The sequence below is a fragment of the Ictidomys tridecemlineatus genome, chromosome 4 (assembly GCF_052094955.1).
Source record: "Ictidomys tridecemlineatus isolate mIctTri1 chromosome 4, mIctTri1.hap1, whole genome shotgun sequence".
NCBI lineage: Eukaryota > Metazoa > Chordata > Mammalia > Rodentia > Sciuridae > Ictidomys > Ictidomys tridecemlineatus.
Genome location: NC_135480.1, coordinates 106,530,128 through 106,551,144, shown reverse-complemented (window position 1 = coordinate 106,551,144; position 21,017 = coordinate 106,530,128). Strand labels below are relative to the sequence as shown.

At 38.7% G+C, this 21,017-nt stretch overlaps 1 protein-coding gene, 1 non-coding gene and 1 pseudogene across 2 annotated transcripts; all 3 read left to right on the top strand.

The window, feature by feature from the left end:
• The first annotated feature begins 347 nt into the window (after positions 1 to 347).
• On the top strand, positions 348 to 454 carry LOC120890236 (U6 spliceosomal RNA). The gene has a single exon (XR_005734477.1). It is a non-coding gene; the product is annotated as a U6 spliceosomal RNA (small nuclear RNA).
• A 5,714-nt stretch (positions 455 to 6,168) lies between these two features.
• On the top strand, positions 6,169 to 8,541 carry Tmem225 (transmembrane protein 225). The gene is made up of 4 exons (XM_040286799.2): positions 6,169 to 6,514; positions 7,105 to 7,251; positions 7,495 to 7,629; positions 8,312 to 8,541. Exons 1-4 carry the CDS (start codon positions 6,256 to 6,258, stop codon positions 8,539 to 8,541), a joined length of 771 nt encoding a protein of 256 aa, XP_040142733.1. The 5' UTR covers positions 6,169 to 6,255.
• Positions 8,542 to 17,912: 9,371 nt separating this feature from the next.
• Positions 17,913 to 20,144, top strand: LOC101963625 (protein phosphatase 1 regulatory subunit 26-like; annotated as a pseudogene).
• The last annotated feature ends 873 nt before the right edge of the window (positions 20,145 to 21,017 follow it).

Here is a 21,017-nt window from a genome sequence, read left to right as displayed (position 1 = left end):
ACTGAATAATGGTAATCATTACATCACTGCATAAATTTATAAAAACTCATCAAACTGCACACTTTAAAGGTTGAACTTATTGTATGTAAATTTACCTCAGTGAACATGATTTTTTAAATATTAAGTTATGTCAAACAGTTTCTTTTTAAAAAGTACTTAGAATAAAACTGAATAAGCATTAGGTGGACATAAAACAGGAACTAAAGAATTCTGGTACCAAAAAAAGGAAGTAAAATGCAAAATTATCTCAGGTATAAAACAAACTACAAAACTTCCAAAACAGAATATATAAGTCCAAAATTTCAATAAAAGGCAAATAGGATATAAATAAGAAATGTCAAGAAAAAGTACTTGCTTCAGCAGCACATACACTAAAATTGGAACAATACAGAGAAGATTAGCATGGCCCCTGCTCGAGGATGATGCACAAATTTGTGAAGTTTTTCATATTTTTATTCATTTGGAAAAATAAGAGACCCAGAATAGCTAAAGCAACCCTTAGCAGAAAGAGTGAAGCAGGTGACATCACTATACCAGACCTTAAACTATACTACAAAGCAACAGTAACAAAAACAGAATGGTATTGGCACCAAAACAAACTGGTAGACCAACAGTACAGAATGGAGGACACAGAGACTAACCCACAAAATTACAATTACCTTATATTAGACAAAGGTGCCAAAAACCTGCATTGCAGAAAAGATAGCCTCTTCAACAAATGGTGCTGGGAAAACTGAAAATCCATATGCAACAAAATGAAATTAAACCCCTATCTCTCACCATGCACAAAACTCAACTCAAAGTGGATCAAGGACCTAGGAATTAAATCAGAGATCCTAATAGAAGAAAAATATAGGCCCTAATCTTCATCATATGGGATTAGGCCCCAACTTCCTTAATAAGACTCCTATAGTGTGAGAATTAAAATTAATAATCAATAAATGCAATGGACTCAAACTAAAAAGTTTCTTCTCAACAAAAGAAACAATCTGTGAGATGAATAGAGAGCCTACTTCTTGGGAGCAAATTCTTACTCCTCACACAATTGTGGTATATATGTGTAATAAGAATTGTAATGCAAAAAAAAGTACATGTATAAAGACATGGATTAGCATAAACATACTTTATATACAAAGATATGAAAAACTGTGCTCTATATGTGTAATAAGAATTCTAATGCATTCCGCTGTTGTGTATTTAAATAAATAAATAGATAGATAAAATCAATAATTTTTTTTAAAAAAAGAACTCAAAAAGCTATACACCAAAAAAAAAACCAAATAACCATTAATAAATGGACCAAAAACCTGAAGAAACACTTCTCAGAAAATGATGTACAATCAATCAACAAATATATGAAAAAATGTTCAACATCTCTAGCAATTAGAGAAATGCAAATCAAAACCACTCTAAGATTTCATCTCTCTCCAGTCAGAATGGCAGCTATTATGAAGATAAACAACAATAAGTGTTGGCAAGGATGTGGGGGGAAAGATACAATCATACATTGCTGGTGGGACTGAAAATTGGTGCAGCCAATATGGAAAACAGTATTGAGATTCCTTGGAAAACTGGGAATGGAACCACCATTTGACCCAGCTATCCCCTCTCTTTGGTCTTTACCAAAGGACTTAAAAACAGCATACTACAGGGACACAGCCACATCAATGTTTATAACAGCACAATTCATACTAGCTAAACTGTGGAAACAACCTAGATGCCCTTCCGTAGATGAATAGATAAAAAAATGTGGCATATAGACACAATGGAATATTTAACTCAGCAATAAAAGAGAATAAAATCATGGCATTTGCAGCTAAATGGACAAAGTTGGAGAAGATAATGCTAAGTGAAGTTAGCCAATCCTGAAAAACCAAATGCCGTATGTTCTCTCTGATATAAGGAGGCTGATTCATAGTAGGGTAGAGAGGGGGAACAAGTGAGGAATAGACAAACTCTAGATAGGGCAGAGGGGTTGGAAGGGAAGGGGCATGGGATTAAAAATGATGGTAGAATGAGATGGACATCATTATCCAAGTACATGTATGAAGACATGAATTATTATAAATATACTTTGTATACAACCAGATATATGAACAATTCTGCTCTATATGTGTAATATGAATTATAATGCATTGAGCTGTTCTATGTAAATAAAAATAAAAATAAAAAAATAAATGTCAAGAAAAAAGAATTCAAGAGAAAATGACAGCTATTGGGAAAAGGCCAAAAAAAAAAAAGATATAACAATTGGATTTCATAAAGAAGAAAAAAATAAATTAAACAAATAAATATTCAATCACAAAACTTTTCCTGAAATAAAACATCTGCATCTACATGCTAAAAAGGCATATTGTAAACCTGTAAAAATTGAACCAGAATAAGATTTTAATTTGGTGTCAACATACCTTATTTACAGAGATATGAAAAATTGTGGTATATATGTGTATAAAGAATTGTAATGCAAAAAAATGGACAATTTAAGCTCCATTAAAAGTAATATATTTAGTTAATGAAAAAAATTGAACCAGAATATACAATGTCAAAACATGTTTTAAAATATCAAAATTTAAGCTTAAGAAAAAAATCCTCTGCATTTCCTGGCAAAGATACCAAGTCTCTTACAAAGGCAAAAACAAAACATAAAAGATAAGTGGACATCAAATTTCTGGACAAGATCATTTTAAAGCAAAAGACTGAAGAAACACTAAAAAAGTTACTCAGAAAAAGAAAGTGTGGATGAAGAATATTATACCTAGCTAAGAATTTTGTAAGTACCAAAACTTGGAAAACAGTTTTAAGCATGTAAGCACAGAATATTGTATCCATCTGCCCTTATTAAATATTTATCAAAGAATTGATTTGCCTAAAAGATGGCTCCAGGTGTGTGGGGACAGGGGGGTGGGAGTGAGGGACCGTCAGCAAGAAGAGATTATAAGGATTGGACATAACTGTGGATCTATAATGAAAATAAAAGGTGAATGGTTAGGTGGAAGAACTGTACCTGCCCTTGCAAATTAAATATAATGAAATCTTAAATATGTCAAGAAGAGTGGAAAAGAGTAAGGAAATTGAAAGTCACTGACTACCTCATGAATAAGAGTTAGAGATTAAAGGAAAGTTTTAAAATAGTATAGTAAAAGTCTACTAATTATCTTTAAGAGTACAAAGATAAGCCGTTCAAAAGATAATACATTCAATTAAAACTGGGTGGCTAAAAGCAGAGATAGGCAAGAAGACATCATGAGCTCATTTTATTTTACTTCAGAGTTGAAAGCCAAAAAATATCTGCAGTAAAGAGATTTAAGAGCATTAAGTAAAAGTTGTTTTTAAAAAGGTCTAGATTAAAACTGTTTCCCTAAATGCCAAAAATATTTTAAAAATAAATAGCACAGAAATTATATAATAAGTGACTATTCTACATATTTATCAAATACAGATATGCTGAAGAAAATGAATATAAAATGATATATCAAACAGTGAAATATTGAATGTAAATGCACTTAATGTGTATAGTTTTTAAAGTGCTTTCTTATGGGTTTCTGAAGAAAAATTCAATTTTATGCTGCATACAAAGTACACACTAAAATATACTGACACAAATAAGCTAAAAATAAGGAGGAACAAATATTCATGGGAAATGCAAATAAAAGGAAATCAATAGTCACGATCTTAATGCCAAAAAAAGTAGAATCAGACTACAAGTTAATTGACAGTAACAAAAACAAGTAAAGATTATGGCTCCAATTCACAATGAAAATAAAAAACATTTACAAATATCTATGTCCCAAATAACACAGCAGCAATTTTCATATACCAAACGTAGAGTATACAAAGAAAAAGAGAAACAATAATTTAAAAGACATACATCTTCCTAAGTACTTATAAGAATCTATAGCTTTAAAAGAAAATCATCAATAGGCAAAAACATAACCATAAGAGTTGCCTTGTCTACCCTCAAGGTCCTCCCCCCTGGATCAAGGATCAAAGCAATAGATGATTGATTCCATGGTAGTTGGCAACTCAAACAGCAAGCTTTGTATTACAGTAGAGAAATCACTGTGAGGCTTGTGATTCCTGAGAGATTAGGAATTGCCCCTGAAACAGAAGGGAGATCTCACCCCAGGGTAGCCTGCTTTCAAAGACAATCTGATGCCCGGTATAAAACAACCTTAGCTCTCTTGCCTCTGTTCAGAATGATTCTGATGGATGACCCAGGTTCCAGCACTACTGATGGGATTGGCTAATGTTTCTTCTATTGCCAAGTACCTCTCAGTTCAACTTCCAATTAAAGTCTGCTGCCCTTAAACACAGATGTGGTCCCCAGGTGTACTTCCCAATAAACTGCCCCACTACCGATTTCCCTCCCAGTCTCTTTCCCAGGAAACCTAAATTAATATGACAGTAATGGTTTACACGTTATTGACTATTTGCAAAGAAATCTTTTGGCACGTAACATCTCTAAATTCATTTAATCTTTACAAAAGTATTATGTAGTATTATTATCTCTAGGATCACATGTCTGCTAAGTGGACCCAGGATTGAAACCCAGGATCCTAAGTCCATTTCCTTCACCATAAAGACTCCTTTGTAAGATTAAATACATTGTTGAGCATTGTTATTTATAAATTTAAAAGGTAAAGAAAATACACTATCAAAAGATATTTAGTGCCTCAGATAGAGCATTAATCTCCAAGATATATAAATGATGCAAAAAACTTAAAAACCAAAAAAAACCCTGAATTAATAATTGAGAGATAGGAAAGAATAGAAGTACTTTAGATTAGACAAAGGGGAATGAAGGGAAGGGAGGGGGAATGGGAATAGGAAAGACAGTAGAATGAACCAGAAATTACTATCCTATGTGCATATATGATTACACAACCAATGTAATTCTACATTATGTACAACCAGAAGAATGAGAAGTTGTACTTCATGTATTTATGTCAAAATACATTCTACTACAATATATAATGAATAAGAACAAATTATATATATAATCAGAGAAAAAAAAGTTTAAAAGCTGGGCATAGGGACTCATACATATATTCCAAGCAACTTGGGAGCCTGAGGCAGAAGGATCACAAGGTCAATATCAGCCTCAGTGTCTCAGTGATACTCTCAAAAACTTATCAAGACCCTGTCTCAAAAAAAAAAAAAAATCTGAGGATGTATCTCCATGGTATAGCACCACTGGATTCAATACACAGTTCAACAACAACAACAAAAAGATGTATAGAAAGGGCTGGAAGAGAGACAACGTAGCCATTTTGACCCTGAGAAAGTGGCCTGCAAGGTCAAAACAATAATAGGCAGAAAGGGTCCTTTGGAGAAGATTTCCTGTTTATTCAGTAAAAGGAAATTGGGGGATTTCAGTACAAGCATTCAGTTTCTGCTTAGTGTGTACCATGGTTGCATACTCAAGGAATCTAAAAATGTTTTCTCTGACAAGTTACAAAGGCAATTCTGCCAAGAAATGATGGTCTATACCTGGTAAGTGATATTAGACTACAATGGCCCAGTGTATCGGGCCAGTTCTTCAGATATCAAGGCACTGGTCTATTTCTTGACAGCCTCACTAAATAAACCAGGCTGGGAAATGCCAAAAAGATCCTAAGTTTCTTCAAAGTATTCTATACTATATTTGGAATGGTCATTCCTTTTGCAGTGGTGCTAGCTAGCTAGCTGACTACTCATCCAAATGATCTTGAAATCCTCTTCACAGAAGCCTGCTGCATGTCAACTAATCCTGGAATTGGTAATTCTAACTCTAAAATGGAACTGCTGTAGTCATGAGTGTCTAGCTTCTTTCAAGGCCTCTGTTCATCCCTACTGTTGATAGGTCTCTCTCTCCCTCAGTCTCTCCTTCAGTGTCTCTCTCTCTCTCCCTCCCTCCCTCCCACCTCTTTCTGTGTGTGTGTGGGGGGGGTATGATATCAGATTTCCCTCTATGTCTGGTAGCTCTCTCAGCCCCTCTGAGCATCTTGGTCCTTCTACTTCATAGGCCCCAGGGTCAAGGGTCAAACCAATAGGTGATTCCGTGGCAGTTTGTTGCCTAGCGACAGACCACCCTCAATATAGGAATGGTAAAGAGAGGAAGTTATCTTCTCTGTTCCACAGCCTACTTCAGCTTCTGCCACTGCCCATGTATCAGTATTCACTAAAAGTCCAGATTTTCCCTTTTCTCCTGTGACTTATCAAAGAGACTTTTGAAATATTTGTTGTAGTCTCAGCTAGAAATTTCCACCCAAAATAATGCTTGTGTCATCGAGGCATATCCAAGCCATCAATATACTCGTGTCCTCCTGGGTAGTACTCTTCTTGATAGTAGGAGTCATTTTGGAGGAATGGATTAAGTTAGTCCCCAAAACAACAAACAAGACAACAGACGAGGCAACAAACAACGAGACAGCAAACAAGACCACAAACAACGAGGCAACAAACAACCAGACAACGAACAATGAGACTATCCACAATCCATGGATGACGTGTTGTACTGCTGTTTGGCCAGAAGGTCAGAATTATGCTTTGAAAATTGATGGGTGAAGAGGAAGATTTCATTGTTCTCGTCTCTGATCATCTCATCAACTTACCTAGTATTCTGTGGAGCAACTTCCTCAGGCTGCAGTGTGTGCCCACTTCCATAATCAACACACTCAGGGCAGACTCTAAACTCTCACAGTTTAGGTGTTTAGGAGAAAACATTAGAAGCTTAGAGACTTAATTGCTAAATAACTGAGAAAACTTGGTGGCAGCAGGGTGGTTAGAACAATGAGATTAGAAGGGTTATTTGAAAAGGAAGGTAACTGACAAGAAGGAATATAGGTTATATTCCTATAATATAAGGACAGGTCAACTAAGGTATTTGATAAGAAATGAGTTCTGGGGGTGGGGGTGGGGGGGAATGAGAAAGAAGCTTATAAAGTCCTTTTTCCAGCCTAAAGACACCTGCCTCTTCATCCTCTTCCTCTTTCTCTCTTAGTTACTTAATCAAATCTTTTACCCTGTTCTCATTTTTTACCTAGAGATATGTGGGTCCCAGGTGGAAATGAGTCTAAAAGAAATATGTGTCCTTTTCTCAGTGCAACTTCTGCTTTCCAACAGATGGCCTGAAAATTATCAGGATTATGATGCTAACCGTCTTGATCACTTCCTGCACCTCTAACTTCATCTTGGGATTGCTTTTCACCTACATTATTCCTCAAAATAAATATGTCTACCTCATCATTTTCCTCTTCAGTCTCTTGACAGGTAACTAGCTCTCCTAACACAGGTGTGGAGTTATAGTAGGTTTGTAGGTCCCATGGTACAGTCTCTGACCAGCTGGCCTTCCCAGTTCTCTGATATGTGCAGTGTTAGATCTCACACTAAATTGATACCAGTCTTTGGGTAAGATGCAATTGGAGAGGGTGGAGGCTGGGATGTCAGGTGCAGAGTTAAAGGAATCAAAGTTTCTGATTTGAGACCATCTTCTCTTTTTTTTCTGGACACCAGGTATCCTGCTGTTCTGTGCACTTCTACTGTATGATGGTATGCTAAGGAAAGGTAAAACTGTGTACTTCTCCAGTTTCAAGATCACCTGGGTCGCTGCCACTGCCTACTTCACCATCATCCTCCTTCTAGCCTGTAGTGAGTGTCCTGGGGGTCCTTAAAGAGTGAAGGGAACCCTTCCACTCCTGGTAGGGGTCAGGGTGAAAGTATGGGACAGTGGAATGGAGCAAAAGGTACAAACCTTGCTTTTTACAAGACTAAAGATCTTCTGAACTCATTCTCTAAAGACAGCTCCTATGAGGAAAGAGCTGGAAACCAGGCCTGGGTGAAGTGTTCACTGTGCTCCATTTTTTTTCTTCCATCTTTCATACCTTCCCCAGTTTAGGGAAGAGATAACCGTCATGCTCACCACCCAGGAGAGTGGCTGAGACTGGAATGCTCAATTGTATGGAGAGGGGCAGTGACCTTGGGAATATAGTGTAGTGCCTAAGCAGTTTGAGGGAAGAGAGAAGCAGTGTCTGGTGCTCAAAGGAGATCCTCCTCATAAAATTTCTTTGAAAATTGCTCTCCCTAAATCAGATAGAAGTACATCTTCTTTCAAAAAGAATTCTCAATTTTCTTGAGCTGAGAAGCATGTAAGCTGTTAATGCATGTGTTTTCAGTCTCTTCCACTAAAGCATTCCCTTTTACCTGATGGCTTTGGGTAGTTGGTGGGGATCCACCAGGCTTTGGGTCCAGGTCTTCTGTCAACATAAAGGGAAATGTTTCTGTGACTCTTCATTGTTCCTTTATCCTGCTCCCCTGCTTGTGCTTTCCCTAGGTGTCCTCTCTTTCATAGAATACAAGGTGTTTGTAAATAGCTGTACCTGCCTGAAAATCCAAAAATCTGCCAAAGATCTACAGCTGTCTGGGAGTTCCATCCAAGTTGTTTCGCTTCCAGAACGTACTGTGATGCCTCGTAGCATCGTCCGTGTGCACTCCCATGATTCAAAGGAAGACACTGAGAACAGATCACATGTCCAAGCCCGTCGTGTAACCTGGGCTCTATGATGTTATGATCCATATTTTGCAGTGTACACCCACCTGTATCTTTCTGTGTGCTGTATTTTGTGTTCAGCATAACTTAAATAACTGTGAGTGGGCTGGGGATCTGTAAAAAGATTCAGCAAATGAGTTTTTTAACCCTAGCCTCCTAAACAAATAGCTTTCTCTACAATTTTTATTAATAAAAATCAATGTCAAATAAATAATACTTGTGTAAACTCTATATTTCACAAAAATTTATAATGACATATACTACTTTTTATTGTATCCTATAATATTTTGAACATAAGAAAAAATACAAAGCAATATAATAAATACCTGTGTACACATCACTCCTCTTAACGAAAAGTTAGCATCGCACCCCATATTGTTTCCATTATTTCTACTAGAAGTTTTTCAATTAAATTTCTAGGTATAAACGATATTCTTCTAAATATATTCCTAATCTCATTTCCTCCCTTGTTTCCCATAATAACACACTTTTATAATAATAATAATGCACAATATAAAATGATCAAGATAATCTTAACATTTTTATTTCAATGAATCTATAAAAATTATAGGGACTAGCTTTCCAAATTTATGAAAATTATTAAATATCATAACATATACATCACTTTTTGGAATTTTCTTCATTCATCAACTCTTGAGTTTAGTTCTATATAAGACTTAAATGAGTTTAGTTCTATATAATTCACTTAAACTATTAGGCGTTCCAAAGTAGATGTAAAAAGTAAAATATTCATACTATTGTTGATGGACATTTACTCATTTCCTTTCATTTTGTTACAATGTTACACTAAATATTCTTATACATAGCTTCCTTTGTCAATGTACTACTGTTCTGTATTTAACTGGGACTGTAATTGCTCCATCAGAGAACATCTTTATTTTGAAGTTGCCTCAATATTGTTAAAATCATCTCAAAAATAATTGCACCAATTTACCCTCCTGCCAGCAGTAAGTGAGATGTTTTTCTTTGCCATTGCAAAGAAATCAAAAGATCAAAAACTGATCTTTTGATTGTTTGAATTATTGAGTTTGCTCACCTTTTCATTCAATTATTGAGCATCTGGACTTCCTCTTTTGTGAAGCACTATTTGGCTATTTTTCTAAGGTATCATTTAAATATTTCTTATTGGTTTGCTGTTCTTCTTATGTATTAAAAACTAATACTAACAGTAATATTACTTGCAACTATCTTTTCTCAGCTATTCCTTGGCTTTTAACATTATTTATGGTGTCTTTTGGCTTGACAAAGCTACTCAAATATAAACAATTTAACATTTTATTTCTAATTGATGTTTCATTGTTCACTATTATTGAAGGTTATTGTAAACTCATTTCTCAGTTTACTAAATTTAGTTTTTTAAAAAATATATATTAACATGTATCAATTATACATATTAATGAGATTCAACGTGATATTTTCATACATGCATATAGCATGCACTGATCAAATGTACCTCCCCTTATTCATTATCCTCTCCCCAATCTCCAGAAAATGATGTGACTACTTAATTCTTAGAGTCATTGTTTTTTTTTATTTTTGATCTTTAAACATTTGTTCACTATGATGCACTGTGATTTCTTATAATATCCTAAATCCATTTTTCAGGTAGCACCCTTTCTATGCTCTTCTATAGGAGATTCCATGCCAACTCTGAAGGCTCCCATCTTTGTCCATATAAGCAGATAGTCAGTGACCATGCTACTCAGGACTATTTTTGCTCCTAGAGATGTCTTTTGTCTTTCTCGTGTTTCCACATACTTCGTAAAGCCCCCTCACAATACCTTCTCTGAAGCTTTGTGGACACAGGGAGATATGACTTCTTGCTAACTCATTCTTTTCATAAATAAGTGAATCAGGAGTGAACACTACAATTAGACCAATCATACCTTCCTTGCAGGAATTTGGATTTTGAATCAGATAATTTTGAACATGTTTTCACACAAATTTAATATATACCAATATATTCAACATATATCTCTATATGTGGAATATATACATAATTGAATATATATGCATATTTGTGAATGATTGCAACAGCTATTATCTTACACGTGCACAGAAAGATAGAGAAAAGTAAAATCAAGTATGTATGGGCTTTCTATGGATGTTGTAACAAATTCCACAAACTTGGTGGCTTAGAACAACACTAACAATAATTCTAATTAGAAGTCCAATGTCAGCTTCAAACCTGGGTATCAGCAAGGCCATGCTAGAGTGCATAGGATAGAATCTGCTTCCTGAACTTTTCCAGCTTTCAGGGGCACTTTTCTGGACTCATAGCCTTTTATTCTGTATACAAAGCTGGCAAAGTAGCATCTCCAAATCTCAACTTCCACCATTACATAGTCTTATTTTATGTACTTACATTAGTCAGTTTTTCATCACTGTGACCAAAATATCTGACAAGAACAACTTAGTGGAGGAAAATTTTATTTTGAGCTCATAGTTTCAGAGATTTTTGTCCATAGTTGGATAACTCCATTGCTCTTGGCCCAAGGTGGGTCAGAACATCATGGCAGAAGGCTGTGGCAAAGGGAAGCTGTTCTGTTCCTGGCAGCCAGGAAACACAGAGAGGGAGGAGATGGAGCCACAGGGAAGATGGATGCTTCTAAGGCACACCTCTAATGACCCACCTCCTCCAACCATGCTCCAACATTTACCACCCAGTTCATCCACTCAAACTAGGGTGGGCTGATTAGATTACAGCTCTCAATCCAATCATCTCACCTCTTATATTCCTGAATTAGACCAGGAGTTTCTGGGGAGATACCTCACATCAGATCCATAACAGAAGTAAAGTATCTGCTTGCCTCTTATAATGACACTTGTAATTGCACAGTTAATTGCTTAAAACATCCTTAATGTCCTAGATTTTCCTTCCTTCCTATAGAGTCCTTTATGACCCTGACAGAAGCTTGATTGCCCTCTGGAATAGTAAAAGTTAGACAACTTGGGAGCTTCAAAAGCATTATGTCATTTTTAATGAAAATCTGGGATGGCTAAAAACCAATGAAGTTGCTATTTGCCATGGTTCCCATAGGCATTTTAAAATAGGAATGTGGCATTGAGGGCTTTTTATTTTGATGTTCTTTGGGTTATGTATACTTATCTTGGAAGATGTAGCACTGCTCTCCCTTCTGAAGTCTCTTAACCTCATGACCCTGAGGAGGAAAAAATAGTTGGCTTTTTCTCGATGATCTAAATGACATATTCTGGACTATAAAAACCTGTGTATAAAAAAAATTGTCCTTAAGATTTTCTCTGTTTTCCTTTCTTTTTCTTTCCTTTCTTCCTTTTTTTTGGGGGGGTAACATTTTTTCCTCATCACCACTTTCTTGCAAATTCTTAGAACACTACATTAAATTACTTATTTCAAAGCTCAAAATTCATAAGGAAAATGTTGTATGATAAGAAAAGTTTAAAAGGTTTCAGAGTCAGAGATCAGAGAACCTGTGTTGTATTTTTATTGGTCACTTGTAATTTTGTTATCTTTTGGTAACACTCTTAAAGCAGTGTTCCTCTCACAAACTTACTTTTCAAAGTCTTGGCCAAATGTGTTTCCTGTGCCCTCTCAGTGTGAGTGACTAGGTCTTAAAGGACAAATTCGCTCTAACATTCCATCTCTCCAGGCCTTTGACTCCCTCATTAAACCTTGAACTGAGACTGGTCTGTCATTTCCAATTCACTCTCTGTGAATAACCTGTCCATCAATATTTCAGCCAACCAATCAAACATTATTGTCCTTTCTAACTATCCCAGCTACTACATTCAATGCTGAATCTCGGCAATGAATTCAGTCTGATCCAATTTTATGTTGCTTCCATCTGACACCAGACTTACAGCATCCATTTCTATAATTGGATTTCTGTCTATATAAATTAGAAAATTCAAGTCATTCTTTTGGAGTACAGTATACCTCCCCATGGGCTAAAACTTATATTTCACTTTTTAGAAAACTGCTGCTGGGACTTGAATCAAGTTATAGGTCTAGAAGGAAAAGAGAGTAGAGGGGAGAGGATTAGCTTTATCTTGCATAGAAACTGCCTCAAAGGATGCCATTATGGTTTCCTCAGACAATACAGGATTAATGCCCATAGATGGGGTGGGAAAGGCAATACATTCGGAATGAGCGGTCACTTTCACTGGATGTTGAGAGATCTCTTATGTTGAGTGTGTGGAGATCTCTTCCCCTGGCAAAGAAGATTCATCAGAATATAAACTTCATGTCCCTAGATTAATCAGAGTTTTCCAACACAATCTTTCCCCAACTTACAGGACACCATCCTTTCCTAATCAGTATCCTCACTTAAACACACTATGAGGCTGAGAGGTCAACTTAGATTGTAAATTCAGCTACTACCAAAATGAGATTCTGTACATCATCTTTAGCAACCGCAGCCCTGTGGCTGTGGAGGAATATGGGGGTCCATTGTTTTATTCTGTATACCTTCTCATATGTCTTAAATACTTTTTAAAAAAGTTATAAAAGAAAGTAAGAAGAGATGAGGGTTTAATAAAAACACTAAATTTCAACTAAATATTCAAATCTTGATATGCAATAGAGAGTACTATTTGGTAGATGTCCTCCCAAATCAAGAGAAAAGTCATCAGTCAATAGGAACATACTCAAATAATCCAGATGCAAGAATCTGTAGATAAGTTCAAATTGTGACTATTCTAATGAAAATATTTATGAAAATGAATCCAATGAAATACTAAAAAGTATTAAAAATGTAAAAGCCATTTGATATTAATGCATTTATGAATATGTCAAAATGAACCTATTATCTATAACTGTAATGCACTAATAAAAACATAAAAATAAACTAAAAAACATTTGACAGACTTAACTGAAAAAGAAAGGATTAATAAACCCTAAGAGAAAGTAGACACTGTTCTAACTGAAACACAAAGGAAAGTAAAAATAAAATGTATAAATGTGTGCAAAATATAAAATGCTCTAATGTATCTGCTGGAATTTCCAAACATAATGGAGACAGAACAGGACAAAGGACTATTAGAAGAGATACTGGGCGACAGTTTTTCAATTATAATAAAATGTCAACTCAAAGTTCCAAGAAATTCAGGAAGCTCAATTAGAATAAATGAAATAAATAAATAATAAATCATAATGTAATTTAGTGGTAGAGCACTTGCCTAACGTTTGCCAACACCAGCATCACAAAAAAACAACAAAAACTCATAACTAGTTTATCATGATCAGATTGTTGAAAGCCCAAGAAACCAAGACAATATTAAAAATAGACAGAGAAACAAAAAATATTATGACAGACTTCTCAGAAATAAGAGAGGCCAGGGATCAATTCCTGTTATGCAAAAAAAAAAAAGAAGAAAAAAAGGAAATAAGTTGATGTAAAAAGGGGATCATCAGAGGTTGAGAACACACTCTTTGAAACTGAAAATATAATAATCAAAAAATATAAATAAAACAAGTATGTTGAATTATGAATTTATGGAAATTTCCCAGTGAACTAGGAGATGAAAAAGGGATGAAAGAGAGATAATAAATGAAAAAGAAGGAAACAAATTAATCCTAATACTGGAGAGACATCCAAATAATAGAATTTTCAGATAAAGAAAGAACTTAATGTCCCTCAGGAAAACAAAGAATACCCACCACCAAGACAAGTTACATACTTGCTCAGAAGATCGCTCCCACATGGGACCTGGCTTTTTTAGCAATACTCACTTCTGTGCATACAAACAAAAGAAGTGTCTGTCTTCAAACAGTGACCCACCTGAAGAAACTTAGAGCTGACTGCCAGTTCTTTCAGAGGGTGATGCACACAGGAAAAAAAAAGAGACATTGACCAATATTTTAACATTGACACTCTTGATAAAAAGATGAGAATTCCTGGCCTTTTTTCACCTGTATTTTCAGATTTATCTTTATGTATCTGTGTCTGGAGCTGTGAAAGAGTAATTGTTTTGAACTATGTATTCCCAGTGATATGTCTTTCCTGGGAATCTTCCCAGTGTAAAGGCACTGAGAGAAACACCCATCTGCAGGTGACTCCTGTTGATAGGGAGAATTCCATGCTTATCATGGAATTTGCTAGTTCAAAAGTCTTTTTTTTGAATCCCAGCTGCCCAGAGGTAGAAAGATGGGCCTAAACTGAAAAGCCCCAACTAAGCTGTTTTACTCACAACTTCCTCCTGTTTACCTCAAGAAGCCTTTTCACAGTGAATCCTTTTTCATGTTTAAAACCTATATAAAAAGTACAGCCTTGCTCATTGTTGAAGCACACTCCACCAGGGCTAATTCACCCACTGAGTCCCACTTTTCACCTATAATTCAGTTTTTGTCTTTTTTTCTTATAATTTCTTATTTTCTTAATCCACCCACCGCCTGCATTTGGAGAACTGTTCACTTACCATGCAGGTCACAGCAATATCTACAAGCATGTGTTTTGGAAAATGTTTAAATTTTTCAATAGAGTAAATGTTGTTTTGAGTAAATACTTGCCAATCTAGCCTACAGTAGATGTATCATAAATCAGATGTTTTTCTGGTTCATAATTCAAGAAATTGTTCTGAAACTCCTCTTACAATGTCATAAAAAGTTGTTTAATTTGGAAGTCTATGAACCTTCCAAAGAGAAGTTCAATCTATATCTATGTATCTGTTGGCCTATATGTCTATCCATCTATCTTCATAAAGCCACAAAGAAAATTCTACTCAAAAACAGTGGTGTGTTTAAACTAAAGAGTCATAGAAGTTAAGTCTGTAGCAAAATGATACCATAGAAATAGTTTCTAAAAAGTCTGACATAAAAAAGTAATCTGATATACAATGAATGAATGAAACAATGAACCTTCCATAAATGAATGAATAAATAAATAAAATCAACTACATCAACATAGCACACAAAACTTCAGGATTACCTGGAATTTTTAAAGTAATGAAGTAAGCCTAGCAGCATATTCACAGATAAAACAAAATGATCTTAAGTTGTAAAATCTCTCACAGTTTACTATTTCTAATTTTTCAAGACAGAATTACGTATAATTATCTCTTCTTACTCTAAACCTCTGGATTCTATTTTATTTGTGCTCTTTTTAACTTCTTTCCTACTTTTACCTTTCTCTGGCCTGAGTCTATAAGAAATATCCTGGAAGTACAAATGAGATAAAATGAATCTAGGGAATTAAAGCATTTAAAATAAATTCTAACAACTTCAAAGTTAGAATATAAATTTTGATCATAAAATTTAAACAATAGCAACACCAGAAATAGAGCCAAATAAGGCCTGCTGGAGGGATCTTATTCTTCAACAAAAACACTAATGTTTATAATTTTTCTTTTTTGAACCAGGAATTGAACCTCAGGGCACTTAACCACTGAGCCACATCCCCATCCCTTTTTAAACTTTATTTTGAGACAGAGTCTCACTAAGCTGCTTAAAATTTGCTAAGTTGCTGAGGCTGGCTTTGAACTTAGCATCCTTCTACCTCAGACTCCTAAGCTGCTGAGATTACAGGCATCACCACTGCACCCAGCAATATTCATAAATTTTAATTTTTTCATGCAAGTACAAGTTCACAGACCCCTTTACTATAGAGGGAAGGTCTATGAACGTGGGTGAAGAACTTTAATACTAGAAGGAAATTTATATATATATATATATATATATATATATATATATATATATATATATATATATATGCAGAGAGAGAGAGATAATGGCCTATTACAATTACAATTACAAATCCATCAGCAGTACATCCCAAATGTTTCCAGAAAAAAAGTGTTCATACTTATGAAAACACACTAAGTTTTTATACTTCTATGTTTTAAACTCTATTTCTCAAAGAATTAATGAGCTTGATCCTAGTCATAGATAACAAAACTATTAAGCACAAGCTCTATGCTCAAGGCTTAATACGTTTTATTTTATTTCACAGTTAGTATAAAACTATGGTGTTAATATTACTCAATTTCACTTCATGAGATAACTGAGGATTAACTACTCAAGGATAAGTGGAATGAAACCACAATCTGACTTTAAAACACATGCTCTTAAATACTAAAGTACTTTGAAAAAAATTAAAGTAAAGGTATCTGTGGGGAACATCCTTCAGAGACACAGATATAAAATTAGTGGTTTGTTAAGGAAGCACCTTAGAGAGCATTCTTTTCAAACGTTTTGATTTTAAAAATGACAAAACTGAGGCCCAATGAGGTAGTTTTCCAAACGTAGGCAATTAGTTATCCAAAACAGAACCTGTCGTTCTTTCTGAAGTTAGTATTATTTCTCCTATGGCTTCTAGCCTTCAAGCCAGCAATCATTTATTAAGCATTTATTAGATAGGGGGGAAAATATCTATAAACATAAAATAGAAGAAAATTGTTATTGTTTGGATGATGTATCATCCAAAAGCTCCTGTGTTAATGCAGGAATATCCAAATGTGAAATTATTCGATCATGAGAACTGTAACCTAATCAGTACGTGTGGTTTGAATGGACTGACAGAGTGGTAACTATGGGCATGTGGGGCATGGTTGGAGAAGGTGGGTCACTAGGGGCATGCCCTGGAAGGGTTTATCTTTCCTGCATTGTTTCCCTTTCTATCTCTACTCCCCAGCAGTCATGAACTGAGCAGTTATCCTCTTCCATGCCCTTCTGCTATGATGTTCTACATCACCTCTGGCCTAGAGCAATGGAGCCACCTGACCATGGAAGGAGACTCCAAAACCCTGAGTTCAAAATAAATATTTCCTCCTCGAAGTTGCTTTTAATAAATATTTCCTCCTCGAAGTTGCTTTTGTCAGGTATTTTGGTCACAGTGACTAAAAGATGACTAACACAGATCTAATTGGTACGCAGAGGTGGAGTCATTGCCCTAACTCCTGATCATGTGTTTTTGAGCCTTTGGAGATTATTGGCAGAAGGATATTAAAAATATTTGGCTATTTAGACTAGAGAATGCTTAGAATTTGTAAGCAGAGTTTAATGTTTGATTCTGGTGGGAGCTCAGAAGATCAGAATGCATACAATAAAGTCTGTGCTCATGAGGTTTCAAACCAGAGTGAGGATTATATTAAGAATTGGACTAGAGGTTGCTCATGCTATATTCTGGCTTTAAAAAAAATTATCTACATTTTGCTTATATACTGAGATTTTATGTAAGACTGAATTTAAAGGTAATGGATTCGAAGCCACCAAGGGATGCCAGGGCTGCCATACCTCCAGCAGCCACCGCCACCAGCAGTGGGCTTTGGGAACGGGCCTCTGGCCACGCGCTGAAGCGATCCTGGATATCTCCAACACCATCCTGCTGGGCGCCTGTGGAGGGCGAGGCAGCGGGCTGCATCTGTGGGCCCACGTTTCTGCTCCTCCAACATGCCTTCCAGCTCTGATGGGGACAGCAGCTCCGTGGACAATGACGACAGCGTAGAGCAGGAGATCCAGACGTTTTTGGCTCTGAAGACACAGTTAGGAAGTCTGCTGGCCAGAGCCGAAAGCTGCTCACAGCCTTCCCCAGGCCCACTTTCCCCACCTAGCCCCAGCAGCCAGACCGGTGTCCCCAAGGCCCCTCTCAAAAACCCCAGACCTGCCACTGAGCTGCAGAAGAAAACGCAGAGGTTCTGTGATGTTGTCCACCCCCAAGAAACCAAGGGAGATGAAAGAAAGTGCCCAGGATGGCGACTGCAGTCAGGGGCAAGCTCAGCCTGGCCACAGCGGGCAGGACCCATCCAGCCAGGGACACATGGGTGAGGCCCCAGGCAGGGAGTGCCAGGCCAGAAGCCAGCCTGTTCTCTCCAGGCCTTTCATGCTCAGTGACATTTGCATGTCGCAAGGCCTTGGGGTACAGGGGAAGGCAGAAGAAGGGAGGAGCATTGGTGAGAGAAAGCTCCGATGACAAGAGCAGCTCACTGGACAGTGATGAGGACCTCGACACGGCCATCAAGAACCTGCTGAGATCCGAGTGGAAGCTCAAGAAGAGGTGCAGGGATCCCCCGGCAGCCTGCAGGAAGAAGATCAGGTTCAGCACCCCCGAGACACAATTGGTGCACACACTGGGAGGCCTCCCGAGAGCCTGGAAGGACAGAGGCCCTTGGGTGCTGAGGAGCTGCTTGTCCATGTCCAGAAGGGACAGCAGGGCATGCCTGGGAGATGACCGCCGGGTGCCTTCAGTGGTACAGCAGAGGGGAGGAAGCTGGGGGGCAAGGACGCAGCCCCAGCTCTCCAGTCCAGGAGGAGACACCTGAAGGGACCCCATTCTCCAAGGAAACAGGAGCCCATGACCATGCGTGCTCTGCCTCCAGCTCCCTATCTGACGGCGTTCAATGGACAGTGAAGGCAGCATCAAACTGGAGATTAGAAAGTTTTGGGCAGAAAAGGCTAAGGAGTCCGTGAGCAGTTCAGCAGTTCAAGGAGGGGGCCCAGCCCTGTCGGAGGAGCCCTGCAGGAAGGAGCTGGCCCCCGGCTCTGCAGCCTGGCGTGTGCACATGGAGCAGAGGGCCAGGGATAGCCCTCCACTGGCTGAAGGACTAAGGGGCACGGAGAAAGCTGGGGGACCGTGAGTCCCCAGCCTCTTTATCTCCGGCAGGAAGGACACAGCCCACACAGAGCACACTTCCCACCATCCCACTGCTGCAGGGATGTGAGCCCACACTGCCCAGGAGTGCCAGTGGGAACCCCTCTGCCAAAGGGTGTCCAGTGAGTAAGAGAAATGTCTATGTTCACAAAGAACAGCGCTCGCCCTGTGCTGAGCCTGCAGCCACAGAAAGTGTTTTTGGTCAGCTGCCCAGCTGTGCCACAGCAGGAGCCGAAACCAGAAGCTCCAGAGGAAACTTTCACGTCAACGATGGGAGCCGGAGCTTGCTGTCCCCCACCGGGGACCCCAGGCTGAGCTGGCCCTCCCCTGGAGTGACCTTGTCCACCACAGCCAGCTGCCCAGCCCATGGTCACTGAATTCAGAAGGCTGGAGTTCCGCATGGATCGGGGACCTCAGGGGTGAGAAAGAGAAGTAGACCCAGGGGCGGGCCAGGGTACCACACAGCTTCATGTTGGGCCCCAGGAAGAAGCTCTCCTTTCCAGGCTTCTCTCCCCTGCTGTCCACCCAGCTGTTCCACTTTGGGAGAGCATCCCCTGGGAAGGCCAGCAGGCCGGCCTCTTCAGTCCTCACCTAGGCCTGCCTCTGCAGGGCCCGTCCTTCTCAGCCTTCAGAGAGACCCAGGCCGGTCACAGCCCCCATGTTTGGAAGCCCACACTTGCTCTTGAAGAAGGACAGTGGGCACTGGCCAAGTTGGAAAGCCTGGGCAGGGCTCGGTTTGCAGGACAAGAGGAACTTGGGCTCAGAGGAAGGCATCCTGGACCTGAGGTATGCTCACAGGGTGGTGAACAGGGATGACCAGGACCAGGAGATGCTGGGCAATGATACCAGTGAATGCAGTGACAGCTCCCTGGAGGACGGTGGCTCAGTGGTGAAGGGCAGAGTCCTCAAGCTATGACGCGCCCTTGTGGAGAGCCGTGTGCGCAGGAGAGTGGCAGCCAGAGTCCTGTACATAGCTCTGTACATGTGTACAATAACATGAGGTTTATTTAACAGACGTGTCCTGGTAAATGTGATTTTTGTAGCTTTTTGTAAATTATTTAAAGTGCTATAAAAAATATTTTTGGAAAATGTCGTCTTGATTTTGAAGGGTGTTCCTAACTGCACCGTTCTGTGGTCCACACAGGAGCCGCAGATGAGCACACATTTTGGTTCTTACCGTCACAGCTAGGGTCACCTTAGCCAGAACTCTAGCCAGTTGCTGGTTCAGATGTTCAAGCCTGGGGAGGCTGTAGCCACCCTCTGGGAAGCCCTAAAATGCCCATGTCTGTCGGAAGCTCCCAGAAGAGTGCTTTTAATAAAGAACTCACTGGTCCTTAGCAGCCAGAACAGTTCCTCTGAACACTGAGATCACAGCCTTGGATTAGTAAAATATTTCAAAGTACAGTGGCCAGCAAGTGAACTGACCAGCCAGTCTTGGCCTCGTGAGACCCTCACTGAGCCAGTGGCACACTCTGCAGCCCTGTCCTCTGGTGTCCAGGCTCCTGCAGTCACTAGGTGATTCTAACATCTAAGTAAACCTCTTCTCTTGGGAGAGTTGCTGTCCTCTTTTGATCGTGGGTCTAAAAGATCACACCGCATGTGCGTTTAACCGTCCTTTTCTTGATTTGTGCACACGAATGAATAAGCACAGCAATTAGGTGGTTTGGTCCCCAGACACCTTGGCCAGAGCTCAGTGCTGGGGACACGCCTTGCATACCTCCATACCTGCCATCCAGGAGCTGCAGCCCAGTCAGGGGTCTGACCAGTGGCCGAGCCAGTGCTGCCAATGATCTCCTGCAGCCCGCCTCCTGGGGCAGAAGGGCGCTGGTTGTAGGCCATGGCCTCTGGTCCCTGGGTCAAGGCCAAGTGATGCTGCTGCCTTGGTTTCCTCACCTTCTGCCCTGTGG

What these genes read in the sequence shown, in the direction of transcription:
- Tmem225 (XM_040286799.2), top strand. Translation starts at nt 6,256, where the DNA reads ATGCTTGTGTCATCGAGGCATATCCAAGCCATCAATATACTCGTGTCC. An exon ending in TACTGCTGTTTGGCCAGAAG is followed by an intron (nt 6,515 to 7,104) that starts GTCAGAATTATG and finishes GCTTTCCAACAG; the next exon opens with ATGGCCTGAAAATTATCAGG. An exon ending in CATCCTCCTTCTAGCCTGTA is followed by an intron (nt 7,630 to 8,311) that starts GTGAGTGTCCTG and finishes TGCTTTCCCTAG; the next exon opens with GTGTCCTCTCTTTCATAGAA.